Source organism: Marmota flaviventris, chromosome 11 (genome assembly GCF_047511675.1).
Source record: "Marmota flaviventris isolate mMarFla1 chromosome 11, mMarFla1.hap1, whole genome shotgun sequence".
Taxonomy (NCBI): Eukaryota; Metazoa; Chordata; class Mammalia; order Rodentia; family Sciuridae; genus Marmota; species Marmota flaviventris.
The window spans coordinates 103,986,401-104,003,473 of record NC_092508.1 but is presented as its reverse complement, the minus strand read 5'-3'; the positions used below and the strand labels follow the sequence as shown (position 1 = coordinate 104,003,473).

General features: G+C 35.0%; 1 protein-coding gene across 5 annotated transcripts in view; it reads left to right on the top strand.

Annotated features, from left to right (window-relative positions):
* Ptpn4 (protein tyrosine phosphatase non-receptor type 4) overlaps positions 1-17,073 on the top strand; it is a 176,770-nt gene that overhangs the window by 35,547 nt on the left and 124,150 nt on the right. For all 5 annotated transcript variants that reach the window (XM_071619272.1, XM_071619275.1, XM_071619276.1 and 2 more), the window contains exon 2: positions 5,405-5,559. In XM_071619272.1, the coding sequence (XP_071475373.1) occupies positions 5,422-5,559 (138 nt within the window). In that variant the 5' untranslated portion in view covers positions 5,405-5,421. The remainder of the gene's footprint in view (positions 1-5,404; positions 5,560-17,073) is intronic.

Genomic DNA, 17,073 nt, shown 5'->3' with positions numbered 1-17,073 from the left:
TTGTACCTTTGTTAAAAATCAATTGCCTGTACTTATTTTAGTTCACTGACCCGTGTATCTCTGCTGCTATTACTACAGTCTTGATTACTATAGCTACACATTAAATCATAAAATCTGGGAGTGATGATTCCTACTTTGTTCTTATTTGGGGTAGGAGTAGAGTTGTTCCCTTTTTTTTTTTTTTTCTTTTTTTCAAAATAATTTTCTTTTTTAACTATTCTGATTGCTTTGCTTCCCTGCTCTTCCCCCCCCTCCCCCATATTGGCAATTAAACCCAGGGTGTTTACCATTGAGCCACATCACTAGCCCTTTTTCAGTTTTGAGACGGGGTCTCACTGAGTTGCTGAGGTTGGCCTCAAACTTGTGATGCTCCTTCCTCAACCTCTTGAGTCACTGAGATTACAGGTGTGTGCCACCATGCGCAGCTATTTCCTTTGCTTTTCCATATAAATTTAGAATAATCTCTATCTGCAGAAAAAGCCTACTGGGAATTTGGAGAGAATCGACATCTTTATTATATTGAGTCTTCCAATTCATGAACATATTATGTCTCTCTATTTATATAGATCTTTGATATTTGTCAACATTTTTTTTTTTAGTTTTTAGCATAGAATTTCTGTGTTTTGTTAGATTTACACTTAATTTTTTAAAATTTTTTGTTTAGTAGTTGAAATGGGATTACACTTTAAATTTGACTCCATATTTGTTTCCAGTAGAAGCAAATGAAGTTGATTTTTGTATGTTAGTGTATCCTGTGACCTTGCTAAACTCACTACTTCAAGTGTTTTGTAGATTCCTTGAGGTTTTCTACATAGACTTCATGTCATCTGCAAATAGTAAGTTTTATTTCTTCCTGTTTATGCTTTTCCCCCTTACTTTATTGCCCTGGTTAGGACTTACAGCTTTAAGTTGAGTCAAGTGGTGAGAGCAAACTCCCATCCTTGTTTTGTTCCTGGGAGAAGACATTCAGGTTTTAGCGAATCATTATGTGTAATGCTAGCTGTAGGGTTTTTTTTTTTTCTTGGTAGACATCTTTAATTATGTTGAAGAAGGTTCCCTTTATTTCTAGATTTTGAGAATTTTTATCATGAATGGGTGGTGGATTTTGTCATGCTTTTCTGCTTTGATTGGAAATATTGTGATTTTTAAAAAATTCTGTTAATTCACAGGATAATACTGGTCCCATAAAATTAGTTGAGAAGTGTTCTTTCCTCTTTTGCTGTCTGGAATAGATTGTGTAGAAGTGGTTTTAACTTTTTGTTAAGTAGTTGGTATAATCCTCCAGTGAAGCCATCTGGGTCTGAAGAGTTATTGGAAGTTTTAAAACTATAAATTCAAATTTTAAAATAGTAACAGAGCTGTTTAAATTATCTTTTATATTGGTTAAATTCTGCATTTTGTGCTTTTTTAGAAATTTGTCCATTTTATGTGTCAGACTATTGTACTTATGTATAATAATGGATTTCTGGTTTTTATTTCAGTTCTACAGTTTTTGCTTCAAAAATTCTGGAGCTCTGTTGGTACATTCACAGTTAGGATTGCTGTGTCCTGGTGAATTGACACTTTTATCATTATGTACTATCCCTACATGTTCCCAAGAATTAATTGTTCTAAATCTGAATTCAACTTTATCTGATGTCCATATGGGCACTCCTGTTTGTGTGTATTAATGTTTCCTTGATATGTCTTTTCCCATAATTGCACTTTCCACTTGCCTATATTGTTAAATTTGTGGAGAGTTTCTTGGAGGCAGCTTACAATTTGAATCATGGTTTTGTTTTGTTTTTTTTTTCCCCTCCTTTGCTAATGGCTGACTTTTAATTGGTGAATCTTTGTATAATTTTTTAATTTGTTTTAATTTGTTATTCATGACAGTAGAATGCATTTATGTACTTTGATAAGAATCTTTTTTAAAAAAATATTTTTAGTTGTAGATGGACACAATACCTTATTTATTTTCATGTGGTGCTGAGTATTAAACCCAGTGCCTCACAGGTTCGAGGCAAGAGCTTTACCACCGAACCACAACCCCAGCCCTAATTTTTTCTTTTTTTGGAGTAGAGTTTTTATTTCTTTTTTAAAAATGTTTTTATTCTAAATTGTTATATATGACAATAGAATGCATTACATTTCATATTATACATATGGAGCATATTTTTTCATATCTCGGTCGTATACAAAGTATATTCACATCATTTGTTGTCTTCATACATGTACTTAGGGTAATGAGATCCATCTCATTCCACTATCTTTTTTACACCCCTTGCCCCCTTTCTTCCCCTCCCTCTCCTTTGCCCTATCTAGAGTTTGTCTATTCCTCCCATGCTTCCCCTCCCAACCCCACTATGAATCACCCTCCTTATATTAGAGAAAATATTTGGCATTTGTTTTGTTGGGATTGGCTTACTTCACTTAGCATTATATTCTCCAATGCTATGATTTTATTCTCTTGTATTGCTGAGTAATATTCTGTTGTGTATAAATACCACATTTTCTTTATCCATTCATCTACCGAAGGGCATCTAGGTTGGTTCCACAGTTTAACTATTGTGAATTGTGCTGTAATAAACATTGATGTGGCTATGTCCCTGTAGTCTACTGTTTTTAATTCCTTTGGATATAGACCAAGGAGTGGAATAACTGGGTCAAATGGTGGTTCCATTCCAAGTTTTCCAAGGAATCTCCAAACTGCTTTCCATATTGGCTGCACCATTTTGCAGTCCCACCAGCAATGTATGAGTGTGCCCTTTTCCCCACATCCTCGCCAATACTTGTTGTTGTTAGTATTCTTAATAGCTGCAATTCTGACTGGAGTTTTTATTTGCATTTCTCTAATAGCTAGAGATGTTGAACGTTTTTTCATATATTTGTTAGTTGGTTGTATATCACTTTCTGAGAAGTGTCTGTTCAGTTTCTTGGCCCATTTATTGATTGGGTTATTTGTTATTTTGGTGTTCAGCTTTTTGATTTCTTTATATACCCTAGAGATTAGTGCTCTGATGTGCAAGGGGAAAAAATTTGCTCCCAAGCTGTAGGCTCTCTATTTACCTTGCTGATTGTTTCTTTTGCTGAGAAGAAGCTTTTTAGTTTGAATCCATCCCATTTATTAATTACTGATTTTAATTCTTATGCTATAGGAGTTTTATTAAGGAAGTAGGGTCCTAGTCCAGTATGACAGAGATTGGGGCCTTCTTTGTCTTCTGTTAGACACAGGGTCTCTGGTTTAATTCCTAGGTCCTGAATCCACTGTGAGTTGGGTTTTGTGCATGGTGAGGATAGGGGTTTAATTTCATTTTGTTGCATATGGGTTTCCAGTTCTCCCAGCACTGTTTGTTGAAGAGGCTATCTTTTCTCCAATGTATGTTTTTTGCACCTTTGTCTAATATAAGATAACTGTAATTATGTGGGTTAGTCTCTATTCTGTACCATTGGTCTACCAGTCTATTTTGGTGCCAATACCATGCTGTTTTTGTTACTATTTCTCTGTAGTATAGTTTAAGGTCTGCTATAGTGATGCCACCTGCTTCACTCTTCTTGCTTTAGCTATTCTGAGTCTTATTTTTCCAGATGAATTTTATGACGCTTTTTCTATTTCTATGAGGAATGTCATTGGGATTTTGATTGAAATTGCACGTATAGTGCTTTTTGGTAATATGCCCATTTTGACAGTATTAATTCTGCCTATGTAGTTAATGAATCTTAACATGCTAAAACTATTTCTCATATTACTTTTATACTTATATAATTATTACTGGAGGTAAAGTCTACCTGGTCCCTCAGGATCAGCTAATTTAGCTGAGGGACAAAAGATGTTGAGGCAAGGAAGTTGACCTTGACTGAAAAACTGACTCAAGAAGAAAGGGGAATCATGTGTCTAACACCCTTCTTAAGGGGAATTTGATCCAGGTAGCTTATATAGGTGGTTGATGGGTGTTCCCAAGCTGGTGGGCATCTTCCTGCAGCTGTGTGCATCTTCCTGCAGTTGGAGGGCAGATGATACACATTCTACCCAGATAACTTAGTTATGTGGTGTTTTTTGGCTTCTGTTTCAGAAACAAAGATCACTTATTATTCCTTTGGGCTCTCTCTCTCACTGATTAGTTAACATAATAAACCATGGACAGCCTAGAGTGGCTATTTGGAAGTTCGTATAATTTGAATTGGAATGAAGCTTTCTTGTGGGGGTTGGGTGGGAAGACCCTTTTGGTCATGCCAGTTAATTGTCAGACTCCCTGTAATGGAAAAGAACATCCTTCGTTTAGTTATATATTATAAACACAGACTGTGAAGATAAAATGTCTGCAGTTCTTTGTTTCATAATGTTGACTTTTACTTTCAGCTTTTACCTATTGACATGAATAGAAATCAACTTTAAATGAATACCACTGATTTGAAATGTTTCTTTTTTTATTATTACTATTTTATTTACTCATTTTCACATTGCTTACTACTTTTCTTTACCCATATTAAAACTTCTAAATACTTAACATTTCTTCCTACTTTAGTTTATCTAATTAATTTTAAGGTAAAAATTTTATGAATTTTAAATGTTGAATCAAGGAATATCTGAAAAATGTTTTGAGTTTTCTCTAACATGAATGTTAGTTTTCTGGATATAAAAGCCTGTGTTTCTATTATTTTTTCCCCCCAGAACATTGGAGCTGCAGCTTCATTGTCTTAACATGTAGTTGATATCATTATGATTTCTGTTCTTCTATAGACATTCTGTTTTTCCTGTTTTCTTAGGTAAAAATTCAGAAGCAAAGATTGGTAGGCTTAAGTTTTCTATTTAGTTTTGTTTTTTTTAACATCTTTACTTATTTATTTTTATATGGTACAGAGGATTGAACCCAGTACCTCACGTGTGCGAGGCAAGCGTTCTATCACTGAGCCACAACCCCAACCTAGTTTTTATTTTGTAAGGACTAAGTTTGAGGATAGTTAAAATGAAGGTTATTGTTATATTTAAAAACAAAGAAAACCTCCCATGTTTTCCTAAAATCTTAAGTTTTCTAGGGAATGGCCTAAAAGTTATCTTACCTTTTGTCATTCTACAATGATTTTAAATACTTGCATCAATGAATAACATTCAACTTCCTGAGGTGGCATTACCCTCTCCCTTATTTATGTATTTTAAATTGGAATGTGACTTCCTGAAATTTTAGAATATTGAATTCTCTTTGGAGCAGTTAAAAATAAAGCCTTTTTAAGGCAATAAATATTTGTTTAGATGATGAAATATATATTTGTGTATATATCTATTTTTTTATACCTACAGTTCTTATCCTAATGTTTCAAAATTTGTTAGTTTCCTAAGTTTTAATTTAAAAAAATAACAATTATCTTTTAAACAACATTGTGTCTTCCACAGTCCTTTTATTTGGTGATTTTTTTTTAAACTTAGATCTTGTGTGGACAGTAATGACCTCACGTTTCCGATTGCCTGCTGGCAGAACCTACAATGTACGAGCATCAGAGTTGGCCCGAGACAGACAGAATACAGAGGTGGTTTGCAACATCCTTCTTCTGGATAACACTGTACAAGCTTTCAAAGTTAATGTAAGTATATTATTTTTTCTTCTTCGAATCATCATTATCATCATCATAACTATTTTTTAGTCTGAATTTAAATGTATTTTAAAACTAGAATCATTAAGTTGTGTAGTTTGAAAAATTATTCAGATATGAAATTATTCAGATATGAAATTCTTTGATACAGGTTTGTGTTAGGTATGTGTTCTCATTCAAATTGGGTGTTTTAAAAAAATCTTGCCCACTGAACACTGTTAACAAACCAGAAATAGTATGTGGGTGGTTGAAGGTACCTGAATGGAATTTGTTCTCTAACATAACTTATATGTTTCCATTGTAGTCTTTCTTGAACTATCTGTAAAACTTTTGCTAAATAAAGATAATTGATATTCCTGCTCTTAACTGAGTATTATCTTAATATTTATTTATGCAATTTGTGTCTAGCTTCATTTGCTCATTGTTACTTGTGAGTTTCATCCATGTGGTATTAATAATAATAGTTCATTTTCATTGCTAGACAATTGCCTTTTGTATGAATATGTCACAGTTTATCCATTTATTTATCTGCTTGTCAATTTATTGTTTATATATTTGGATTGTTTCTACTTTGGGCTTTGCACTGAACATTCTTGTACACATATTGATATACAAACAAGGATGCATTCCCCCCTTTTTATTTTAAAAATTTTAAACATAAAGAAAGAATTTAAAAAATAGTACAATAAATACCCCATGCCCTTTACCAACATGTTTGAGAATATCATAAAAGGATTTACTGTGTTGAACTTATATTAACATTTTGCACATTTGCTTTTTTTTTCCCCCCAAACTGTCTCAAAGTAGTAGATTTCATCCATAGTACTCTAGCATCCAAAGAGACTCCTGAATTAATATAGTACTGTTATCACACCCTGAAATTTAATATTATGAAAATAATAGTTTTTAATATTAATATTTAAACTGGAATTACTCATTTCCAAGTCTTCACTATGACATAGCTGTTTTCTTCTGAGTGATTGAAAATGCTCATCTTTATCGGTTTCTTAAGCTCAAACTGTTATATATTACTGTACAGCAGAATTGCTAATTTATCCTAAATTCCAAGCCATTTCACATCAGAAAAGAGACTGCAGATTGATGAAAGGCACATTTGAGATATTTTTAGTATATACAACAATTCAGTATGTCTTTTCTAAAATGTTGAACTTCTAATTTTTATTTCTATTCTATCATCTACTAATAGATAGTTGGAGTATAGGTTGCTATGCAAAAATATTATGAAATGAAGGAAATTTTGCTTTGTAAAAATTTCTGATTAATGGAAACTCTTTAAGTATCAAACAACTGGTATAAAAAATGCTACTCTTTTTCCTGATATTAATTCATTAGAATTAGAAAACCAGGATCGAGGTCTCAAATCCCTAACTAGCTTGCTAGTTGAGGGTCATAAACTTAAAAATACTTTTGTTGTAAGTTGATATTAGTTAATATTTTGTTTTCATTTTAACTTATAGTTTGTATTTGTTTCATAGTATCATAAAAGGATTCTCTGTTTTTCCCATCCAGCATAATTTTTCTTTTGATAACTTTAATTATCAAATTATCAGCAAGACCTTGTCCACCGCCCCCTACCCCCCCAAAAAAGAACCAAACAAACAATGGGCCAGGGATGTGGCTCAGTGGTTAAGTGCCTCAGCCTTTCAAGTAGGTACCAAAAACAGCAACAATAAAAAACTCAACCATTTATTATCCCCAGGAATTCTGTTTGTTATTTGGGGGATTCACACATGAATGCTCTATCTGCTCCATTATATGTCAGGCCTCAGCTGGAAGACTCAAAGGCTGGAGACTATCCACAAACAGGGAAACCTCAGCTGGTACTGAAGCACCTATATATGACCACTTTGTTTACCTTGGGCTGCTTCATAGCACAGTAGCTGGTTTCCAAGGGTGAGCACTCTTACATAAAAAGTCAGACTGGCTGGCCGTGGTGATGCATGCCTGTTATCCCAGCAGCTCGGGAGGCTGAAACAAGGAGGATCATGGGTTCAAAGCCAGCTTCGGCAAAAGCAAGGTGCTAAGCAACTTAGTGATATACCCTGTTTCTAAATAAAATACAAAAATAGGGCTGGGGATGTGGCTCAGTGGCCAAGTGCCCCCAAGTTCAATCCCAGGAACCAAAAAAAAAAAAAAAAGAGAGAGAGAGAAAGAGAGACTGTAGCCATATTACCTTTTCTTAGCTGACGCTTGGAAGTCTTGTAATGTTATTTTCCCCATATTTTGCTTGTTAAAGTTTTCATAAAAGGCACACTCACAGTAAAAGAAAGATAAATGTGCTGTCTTTTGAAAAAAGTGACAAGGTTCTGGAGGATCATGTGATCAGAAATACTGCTGTGGACTTGTTAGGAAAATATAGTCTGTCCATATGCCCATTGGTGGAGACATCTGTCTTGCCCTCACCTGGTCACCCAGCTGCCTTAGTAGCCACAAACATTAATTCTCATTTTCTCATCATAGCAAGACTGCTTGCTACTTGGTACTTGGACTTTCTTTCTCTATAAAGTTATTGGAAAATACCCTCAAGGTGAAAACCAGTGTGGAACTAGATTCATTCAGTTTTTTTTCTCCCAACTATCATAGCCCTGCATAGGTTATTATCTGTTGTCTGCAAATTAGATATTTATTGGTTCAGCTTTTCCCTCCCTCTCTCCCTCCCTCCCTCCCTTCCTCCCTCCCTCCCTTCCTTCCTTATTTTGATAGCATTGGGGATTACATGTCCAGCCCTTTTTATTTTGAGACAGATTCTTACTAAGTTGCTAAGGTTGGCCTCGAACTCTCAATCCTCCTATTTTAGCCTCCCAAGTGTGTGGAATTTCAGGTGTGTGCCTCTGTGCCCAGAAAGTTATTTTTCTTAGTAATGTGTTAGGACTACTTTTTCATTAGTCTTTTGAATTCTACACACAATTTTTTCTGTATCAGTTTGTTTAGTTTCCACAAAGAAAAGCAACAGGTGTTATATATGAGGAATTACTAATGTTATGATAAAATTTTTCTGAATGTGCAGGCATTTCCTTTTGGTGCTTCCTTTGGTTTGTTTATGATATGCTTTAAAGCTTATAGTTTTGGCTGTTCTAACAAGTTGTTTAAGTTTGCTTATTTTTGTTTTTTCCCCAAGTAATGGATTTGGAGATAGATAGGTACTTAATAAATTTAATACTTAATTTTAGTGGTAATTTTTAACGACTTACTATATATTATTTTTTTCTTTATTTTTGTGGTAGACAAGTACTCTACCATCAAGCTATATCCCTAGCCCATGTCAATATTTATTGATATCATTCAACTTTGAATCACTATGGGATAATTTGCATTTTTCTTTATTAGAATACCTCATGCGGAAAAAACACTGGTTCTGCAAAGAACTAAATAGATCTGTCCCTGGATTTTAGGTATTGAGGATAGATTCTAGGATACCTGTCTAGATTTATGTAGTCCTGGATTGTAGGCTATTTAGATATCACAAACAGATAATCTAAGCATAAAGTGATGTAAAAATTAAGACTTAAAATGCTGTACAAATAACTGAGACAGGAAGCACTGTGGTGTAGGGAGACAGCATAGTATAGTAAAAACTGCATGGGCCATAGGATCTGAAGGACAAGATTTGCATTCTGTTCTGCTCTATACTTGATCTGTGACGTAGTCTGTCTTACTTGACCTTTGAGGTATAGTCATTTTGTTCAAATGAATGCAATTGAGAACCAAAGAATATAACTGATTTGTGCATAGATTTCAACCACTTACTTCCCTTACTATTTTAGCCTTGTGCTTTATCCTGCCTTTTCTTGATACTTGTGTCTCTATTGGGGGCTTTTCTGTTGGATTTGCTTCTTGTTGGTATTCTTTGTGGATATTTGAATTAGCTCTGCTGTCTCTTTGATGTTATTTCCATCTTCTGGAGTGTGTTAATATCTCTGATATCTTCTCCTCTGTTGTTCTTGTGGTTTTAACAGCTTTCTTTTTTTCCACAAACAAATGGGCTTTCAGGAAAGAATAAGTAGACATGTCCAGTCTATCTCATTTAACCGAAGGTATAAACACTTTTAAACAGCAAATTGGTTTTCCTTAAAAAATTATTTTTTCTTAAAAAGAATTAAGAAATGGGTAGTTATATGTAATACAATTTGAAATCACATTGCATTAACATAAAGATTTTATATTTTGGGCTGGGTGTGGTGGCTCAGGGAATCTCAGCAACTCTGGAGGTTGAGGCAGGAAGATCACAAGTTTGAGGCCAGCCTTAGCAACTTAGCAAGATCCGTCTCAAAATAAGAAGGGATGGAGATATAGCTTAGTGGTAAAGCAACCCTGGGTTCAGAACCCCAGAACCAAAACAGTTTTTTATTTTATTTTTTTGTTTACCTCTCACCCACTTCCATGGTACTTTTTGGGGGGAGAATATAACAAAGTCATACTTTGTCATCAAGCATGTAAATATTGCAATCTTGCTTCAATATTCATTCTTCTACCCAAACTGCTTCCTCATTGATTATTATCTAGTTAAGAAATTCATCAGTTTATCAGGGCTCATTTTGTTTGTCCTCTAGAAGGTTTTACAACCGTTAACCTCTCCTTACTTCAAAAAAGCTCTGTTCTCTTCTCCAATCACATTCTGGATCTGCCTCACCTATTCCTTGTATTTTAATGTTCCTTGAAGATTTACCATTGATTTTTGTTTCTTTTACTTTCATTCTTTTCAGTTACTAAAGATTATCATATCTATTATATTCAGTCCTGATATCTTTCTCCTTTTTTATGTTTCATTATTAAAAAATATTTTACAGCACAGTTCACAATATAGCTAAAAAAAAAAAAAAATAGCTAAACTCTGGAACCAACCGAGATGCCCTTCAGTAAATGAATGGATAAAAAAAAAAATGTGGCATATATACACAATGGAATATTACTCAGCAATAAAATTTTGAGAATAAAATCATGGCATTTGCAGATAAATGGATGGAATTGGAGAAGATAATGCTAAATGAAGTTAGCCAATCCCCAAAAAATAAATGCCAAATGTTTTCTCTGATATAAGGAGACCGACTCATAGTGGGGTAGGGAGGGGGAGCATGGGAGTAATAGATGAACTCTAGATAGGGAAGAGGGGTGGGAGGGGAAAGGAGGGGGCAGGGGGTTAGCGATGATGGTGGAATGTGATGGTCATCATTATCCAAAGTGCATGTATGAAGACATTAATTGGTATGAATATACTTTATATACAACCAGAGATATGAAAAATTGTGCTGTATATGTGTAATATGAATTATAATACATTCCATTGTCATTTATTTAAAAATATATATTTTTAGTTGTAGTTGGACACAATAACTTTATTTTGTTTATTTAGGTTTTTTTTTTTTTTTTCTTCTTTTTATGGTGCTGGGTAACAAACCCAATTGCCTCACTCATGCTAGGCAAGTGCTCTATCACTAAACCACACAATCCCAGCCCTCAGTCTTGATATCTTTCTATAACTTGAAACTCCAAAGACATCCCAAAGAAACTTACAGTGGTTTTAAGATTACATTTAATTTTTTGTAAGTTTTTTTGTTTGTTTGGTTTTTTTGGCCAAGAGAGTGAGAGGGTATGTATGATCCTTTGTGATTTCTTGCACAATAGAATCTATTGGAAGAGATGTTAGAGGACTTTCTGGGGTTTGTTAGAATATATTGTTCAGCTTCTGCAGCTGTCTTGTGGTTAACTCATTCTGGGAGTGCGTCTAGCTGCAATGTTAAGAAGGCTGACTCCCTTGAGTCCACACTGGTGGAGACCCAGGTAGATGGCATATAGAGAAAAAGATGGCTGAGGAATCCCAGCCTAGATATTAGACATGTGAGTGAAGATACCTCTGAGGCGATTCCTGACCATGTTACTGCTCCATATGAAATTCATTGAGTGAGACTTAATTAAGTGAACTTAGGAAGTTATTAACATACCATTTTAACATACTGTTTTGATGTGGCTTGTTAGATTGCAGTAAATAACCTGTATTCACATTTATCAGATCCTAAAATCATTGTCATCTCCCCATTGAACTTTAGTCTTTGTTTCTCCTAGTGTCACCATCACCTATGATATAACCTTTTAAACTTTTGTTCAATTCTTTGGCTCATTTAAAAAAAAATCTTTAAACACGTTTTAAGGGGTTAAGGGTGTAGCCCAGTTGGAGCATTTGCCTAGCATGCATGTGGCCCCAAGTTCAATCCCTAGCATTGCCCCCTACAAAAAAATTATTTCTTTTGTACACAACATAACATTGACCATTTAAATTAAAGAGTACAATACAGTGGTATTGAGTATATTTACAGTGTTGTACAACCATCACCGTTATCTATTTTCTTAACTTTTTCATCAAATTCTGTACCCATTCTATAAATACTAATTTTTCCCAGCCCATAATAACCTCAATTCTACTTTTCCATCCCTATGAATTTGCCTTTTTATTCCTGAATAATTTTCCATGTGTTTATTATCACATATTGTTTATCCATCCTTTTGTTGATAGACCCTAGGTTATTTATTTTCTTCTTTTGTCAATTGTGAATTAATACTGCTGTGAACATGGATGTACAGGAAAAAAGGAAGAGAAAAAAAGGAAAGAAAATAAACAAAAGACTCATCCTCGAATCAAAAAAGAAAAAGAAAAGGGGATTTTCTGAGAAAAATACATTTATAGCCATGAGACATTAAGTGGTTTTTTTTTTTTTTTTTTTTTTTTTTTTTTAAAGAAAGAAAGAAAAACTCTTTCTTGAAACCAAGGTAAAAAGAAAATAAAAGAAAGGTGGTGGTGGGGTCTTATGAAAGTCCTAGTGAGATCAGTAGAGGAGAAAAAAGGGACCAAGGGCAGGAAGGAGGGGAGGAAAGGGGGAAATGCTGGGAAATTATATTGGCTCAATTATTTTGTTACATTGTGTGCATGTACGAATGTAAACAACGAATCCCATGATATTCAACTATAATGCACCAATAAAATACATTTTCCTTAGAGTTGGGTGTTTAGCTCAGTGGTAGAACACTTGCATAACATGCCTGATGCCTTAGGTTTGATTTCCAGTGAGAGGTGAGGGAATTCATATGTTTCCTTGTAAAAGTTTCATGGTTTACGTATCACATTTAGATCTATGATCCATTTGAAGTCTATTTTTTATATGGTCTGACAAATTCTATAAAAGATTACGTAAGTATTTTAGGCATTGAGCACCCAAAATGATCTGTTGCCTGTTGTTCTTTGTTGTTGTTTTTAACAACCCCTTAGAAATGTTAGAACTTGGCCTCAAGGGCTATACTAAAAATAAATGCCAGATTTGGGCTTTGAGCCATATTTTGGTGACCTCTGGATTTGCATGGGTCCATTTGTGTGTTTTATGTTCTGTTTCCCTGATCTGTGTATTTACTCTTTCTAAAACCCCATGTCTTGATTATACTTATGCAAATTCTTGAAATTAGGTAATGTAAATCTACCACTTTTTTTCTCCAAATCTATTTTTCTTTTCCAAAAGATAACCTTGACCTAATAACTTTTACCTTGTACCTATTTCTTTCCATATATATTTTAGGATCAGATTTTCTATATCTTCAACAAATCCTACTGGGATTCAGGTTGAGAATTGATTCTGTTGAACCTATACATCAATTTAGAGAGAATAGGTATCTTAGCAATAATGTGTCATCTGATCCATATACATGGCATGTTGCCTTATTTGTTTATTTGATTAGTGTATGAGTTTATAGCATCTTGATCCTGATCAGATTTTGCTAGATTTATACCTAAGTGGGTTTTATTATATTCTATTATCATTTTTAAAACTTAGATTTCCATTTATTACTTATATATGGAAATATAGTTGACTTTGTAAATGGACCTTGTAACTGACTCCCTAAACTAAATTCTAAGACCTTTTGTGTAGAGTCCATTGAATTTTTTATAAGACATTGTATTTGAAAATACAGATTTCCTTTCTCTCTCCCTTCCTTCCACTTTCCTTCTCACAGGCAGCCCATATTCAGCCACTCTCATAAAAAGTGAATTTTATGCAGTTTGATAAAATTGGGGAGAAGCAGCTAGTTTGCTTCTCCCTTTACCCACAGAAGCCTTGTAGAAACTAAAGCCAAGTGCTATACATATGTAGATTTAGCTAGGCTGTGCTTAGCAAGAGAACAAGTCAGTCTTAATTTCCTTCCTGTTTTTCCTCACCCTGAGGATATAAAAGCAGTTATGAGGAAGTTGCTTTTAATTTCAAAAGGAATGTGTTTCCTTTTTTCCCATTCCTTTCTTTTCTGGCTACACTAAGGGATAAATAGGAGTGAAGAGAATGGAAATATTTCTTGTGTTTTCAATTTAGGAGCAAAGTGTTGAGTCTTTTACATTTGAGCATGATGATAGCTTAAGATGTTTTGTAGATGCCCTTTATCTATTTAAGGAAGTTCTCTTCTGTGCCTACTTTAGCAACAGTTTTTACCATGAATGGATGTTGAATTTCATCATGTTTTTTTCTTCAAGATCATTGGCTCAAGTTCTTATTTAGTTCCCTAGTATAGTGAATTACAGTGATCGGTTTTTGATTGTTGAACCAGCCTTGCATTCCTAGACTAAACAGAACTTGGTCATGATCTATAATCCTTTTCACATTTTGCTGGATTTGATTTTGCTAATCCTGCGTTGAGATTTTTTGTGTCTGTGTTTACTGGGGTTGTTATTATGTAGTTTTATTTTCTTGTAATGTTTTGTCTTTTAGTATCAGGTTAATGTTACACTCATTAAATTGTAAGGGTCCGGCGAACGACGGAGGAAGAGACCACCAAGAGACTGACTCATGCAACCGCAGATGGGGGTTTATAGAAGAATCCAGCGCGCTGGGGCTCCATGCTCACTCAACAAGGGAGAGCGGCCCAGAGCCCCGAGCAGGGGTTGAGCAGTGCTTAAGTACACTTTTTGGGGATGCGGGAAAATCAAACAACAATTCTTAAACATGATTAGCACATTCATTGGCGGTAACAGGTCAGGCGGGGGTGATAGTTCACTCCTAAAGAGGGGGGTACATTCAAACTGATTGGTTTGGGCCCTGAGATGCCTACGTGCCAAGCTGCACAGGGTCCTAGGTTATTAAACAACTAGATGGTCAGGGGGAATATTTACTGGGCAGTCCCGGGAATTGTTTTAACAGCTACAGGAATTTCAGGTTTTGGGGGTGTGGCATAGGAACTTAACAATACCTGGTCCTTTACATTTTAACTCAGGCTTTGCAGCTTAGAAACTTTATAATACCCGGTCTTTTACACTTTAACTTCAATTTCTTTTACTCTTACATTCCCCACTCCTTTTTCTGACTACTTTTAATCTTAAAAGTAATGAATCATAATTATTGAAGGGTTTCACATTTCATGAGTTATTTTGTGTTCCCTGGAATCATTCTCAGCATGGCCTCCATTTTAGATTTCACTCGGTATTAGACCCCGATTTATCTAACTACACTGACTACCTAACTTTAAATCTGGCTTCATTCCCCCCTCTAATTTGGGAACTCCTTACTGCTGTTAGGAAGGGGGGCGAAGAGGATCTTTCGGGCTTCTTCAGGCTGAAAAGGGACGGTGTGGGGCAAGCAGTTTGGAGTCCCCCTGTAAAATCGGGTCTATCGAGTGGTCCACGATAAAAGTCCGATTGAGAAGTAATAGGCTGGAGGGCCATTTGCGTGATGGGTGGTCTATAAGAGAAACAAGAATTCATTAGTACTGGAACCATATTGATGCAGCAATAAATGCCATAGCACAGGAATATGCCAATGAGTATGATGGCAAAGACAAAGACTAACAATGTTTTCCACCAGGAAGTACCAAGAACCAGGAGTTAAGATATTGTTTCCATGACAAAGTTGCTGAGGACATGGCTTCATCTGAGCATGTAAATCTTTAAGGATATTTGTCACCTTGCCAGAAATGTCAGGGATGTAAACACAACAATTAACATTTAGGTTTACAGATGTCCTTTCCCTTAAGATATAGTCTAATAATTTAATGTCATCTGATCTTGCAAAATCCTTTTACTAGTATGACCTGTGTCTAATAGAGAAACCTTTAATTCTGTTACTTAGGGCTGGATAACCATACTAGCAAACACCAAGCCTACCTGTGTAGGTTAGGAATATCTGTGGGCCTTAAACTAAAAACTACTCTGGCAGTTCCTTTTAATAGTTATCAGGCATTCCTGTCTGAGAATCTCTTTTGTAGCCTCCAGTTTACTTATTTATGGAAGTTACATTTAACTATTATTATCATTTAAAATGTCCAGGAACAGCTGTGCTTTGGCTTTGACTGTCTTTGCTAAGTGTTTAAGATGAAGCGAGTCAAACTGACTTTTGTTTCTATCTATTGTTAACAGTCAGCTGAGTTTCCCTGGGAGTCCTCGGGGAACTTACAGCAGCTTCTCAGTTCTGCTAGTGCCATTTGTGCTAGGATGGGTTCAGGCCTTGCTTGACCATGTGGCTTCCCTTGGAAGCATCAGGGATGTTTCCCTTTTCTGATGACCCTCCTTTTCACAGCAAATGCACTGATTGGCTTTCTGTCCTCCACTGGTCTCATTAATCTCCCTGATCGGGAAGTTATGTGGCCCCGAGTTGCAAAGCTCTTTGGAGAAGTCCCCTATTCCCTGACTCAGACTGACTCTGAGGGCAAGAGCCAAATATTGGTTTTTTTGGCCCTTTTAATTTAACTTTAATTTTAGAACTTAATCTTAAACATCCAGCAAATAAGTTAACAGCCTTATATTAAGAGCACTGGGCTTTAATGTCTATCTCTCTATCCTGTAGGTGATAACTCCTTATCTTAAATTGACCCAGATTGTGTGTTCTTAAAGCAGTACCTCTTTAAAACATTAACAGGCAATCCTTAGACCATCTATAAGCAAACTACAAACTAAAATTAACTAGGGTAAAAACATATTTAGTTCACATAATAGCTACCTTGAATTTTGGTGGAGTATATCCCTTGTTTGAGATCCTGGCAATCGTGACAAAAACCAACTTTTGGACACAACTTTAAATGTACTGGAATCTGGCCTACTTCCTCCATAGTCACTTTTACATGAGATGGGACATAGAGCCTTATCTCAAGTAAGGCGGGGCTCTTCATAAATCTTAAATACTATAGTTCTGAAGCTGATCTTTGCTTTTTAGACATCATTTTACAAAGTCTACATAAATTGTTGCTCAAGTTCACATGAACATTAGCTAACACAACATAATATCACATCTAAAACATGAATTAAAGGCTGAAAACTTCTAACCTTTTGTAGAAAAGTAGCAAAGTACTTTTGTGTTTTACAATAAAACCTTTACACAGATTAGGCTCTCATTAACTTAAAAAATACATTTAAATTGTATCTCAGTGTAAAAAGTAACATGGAACTTTACATATCTTATTGATAACAAGTCCAGTTGTAGAACACAAATGATATAAATAAATCTCCAACATGTTTTTCTTTTAAGC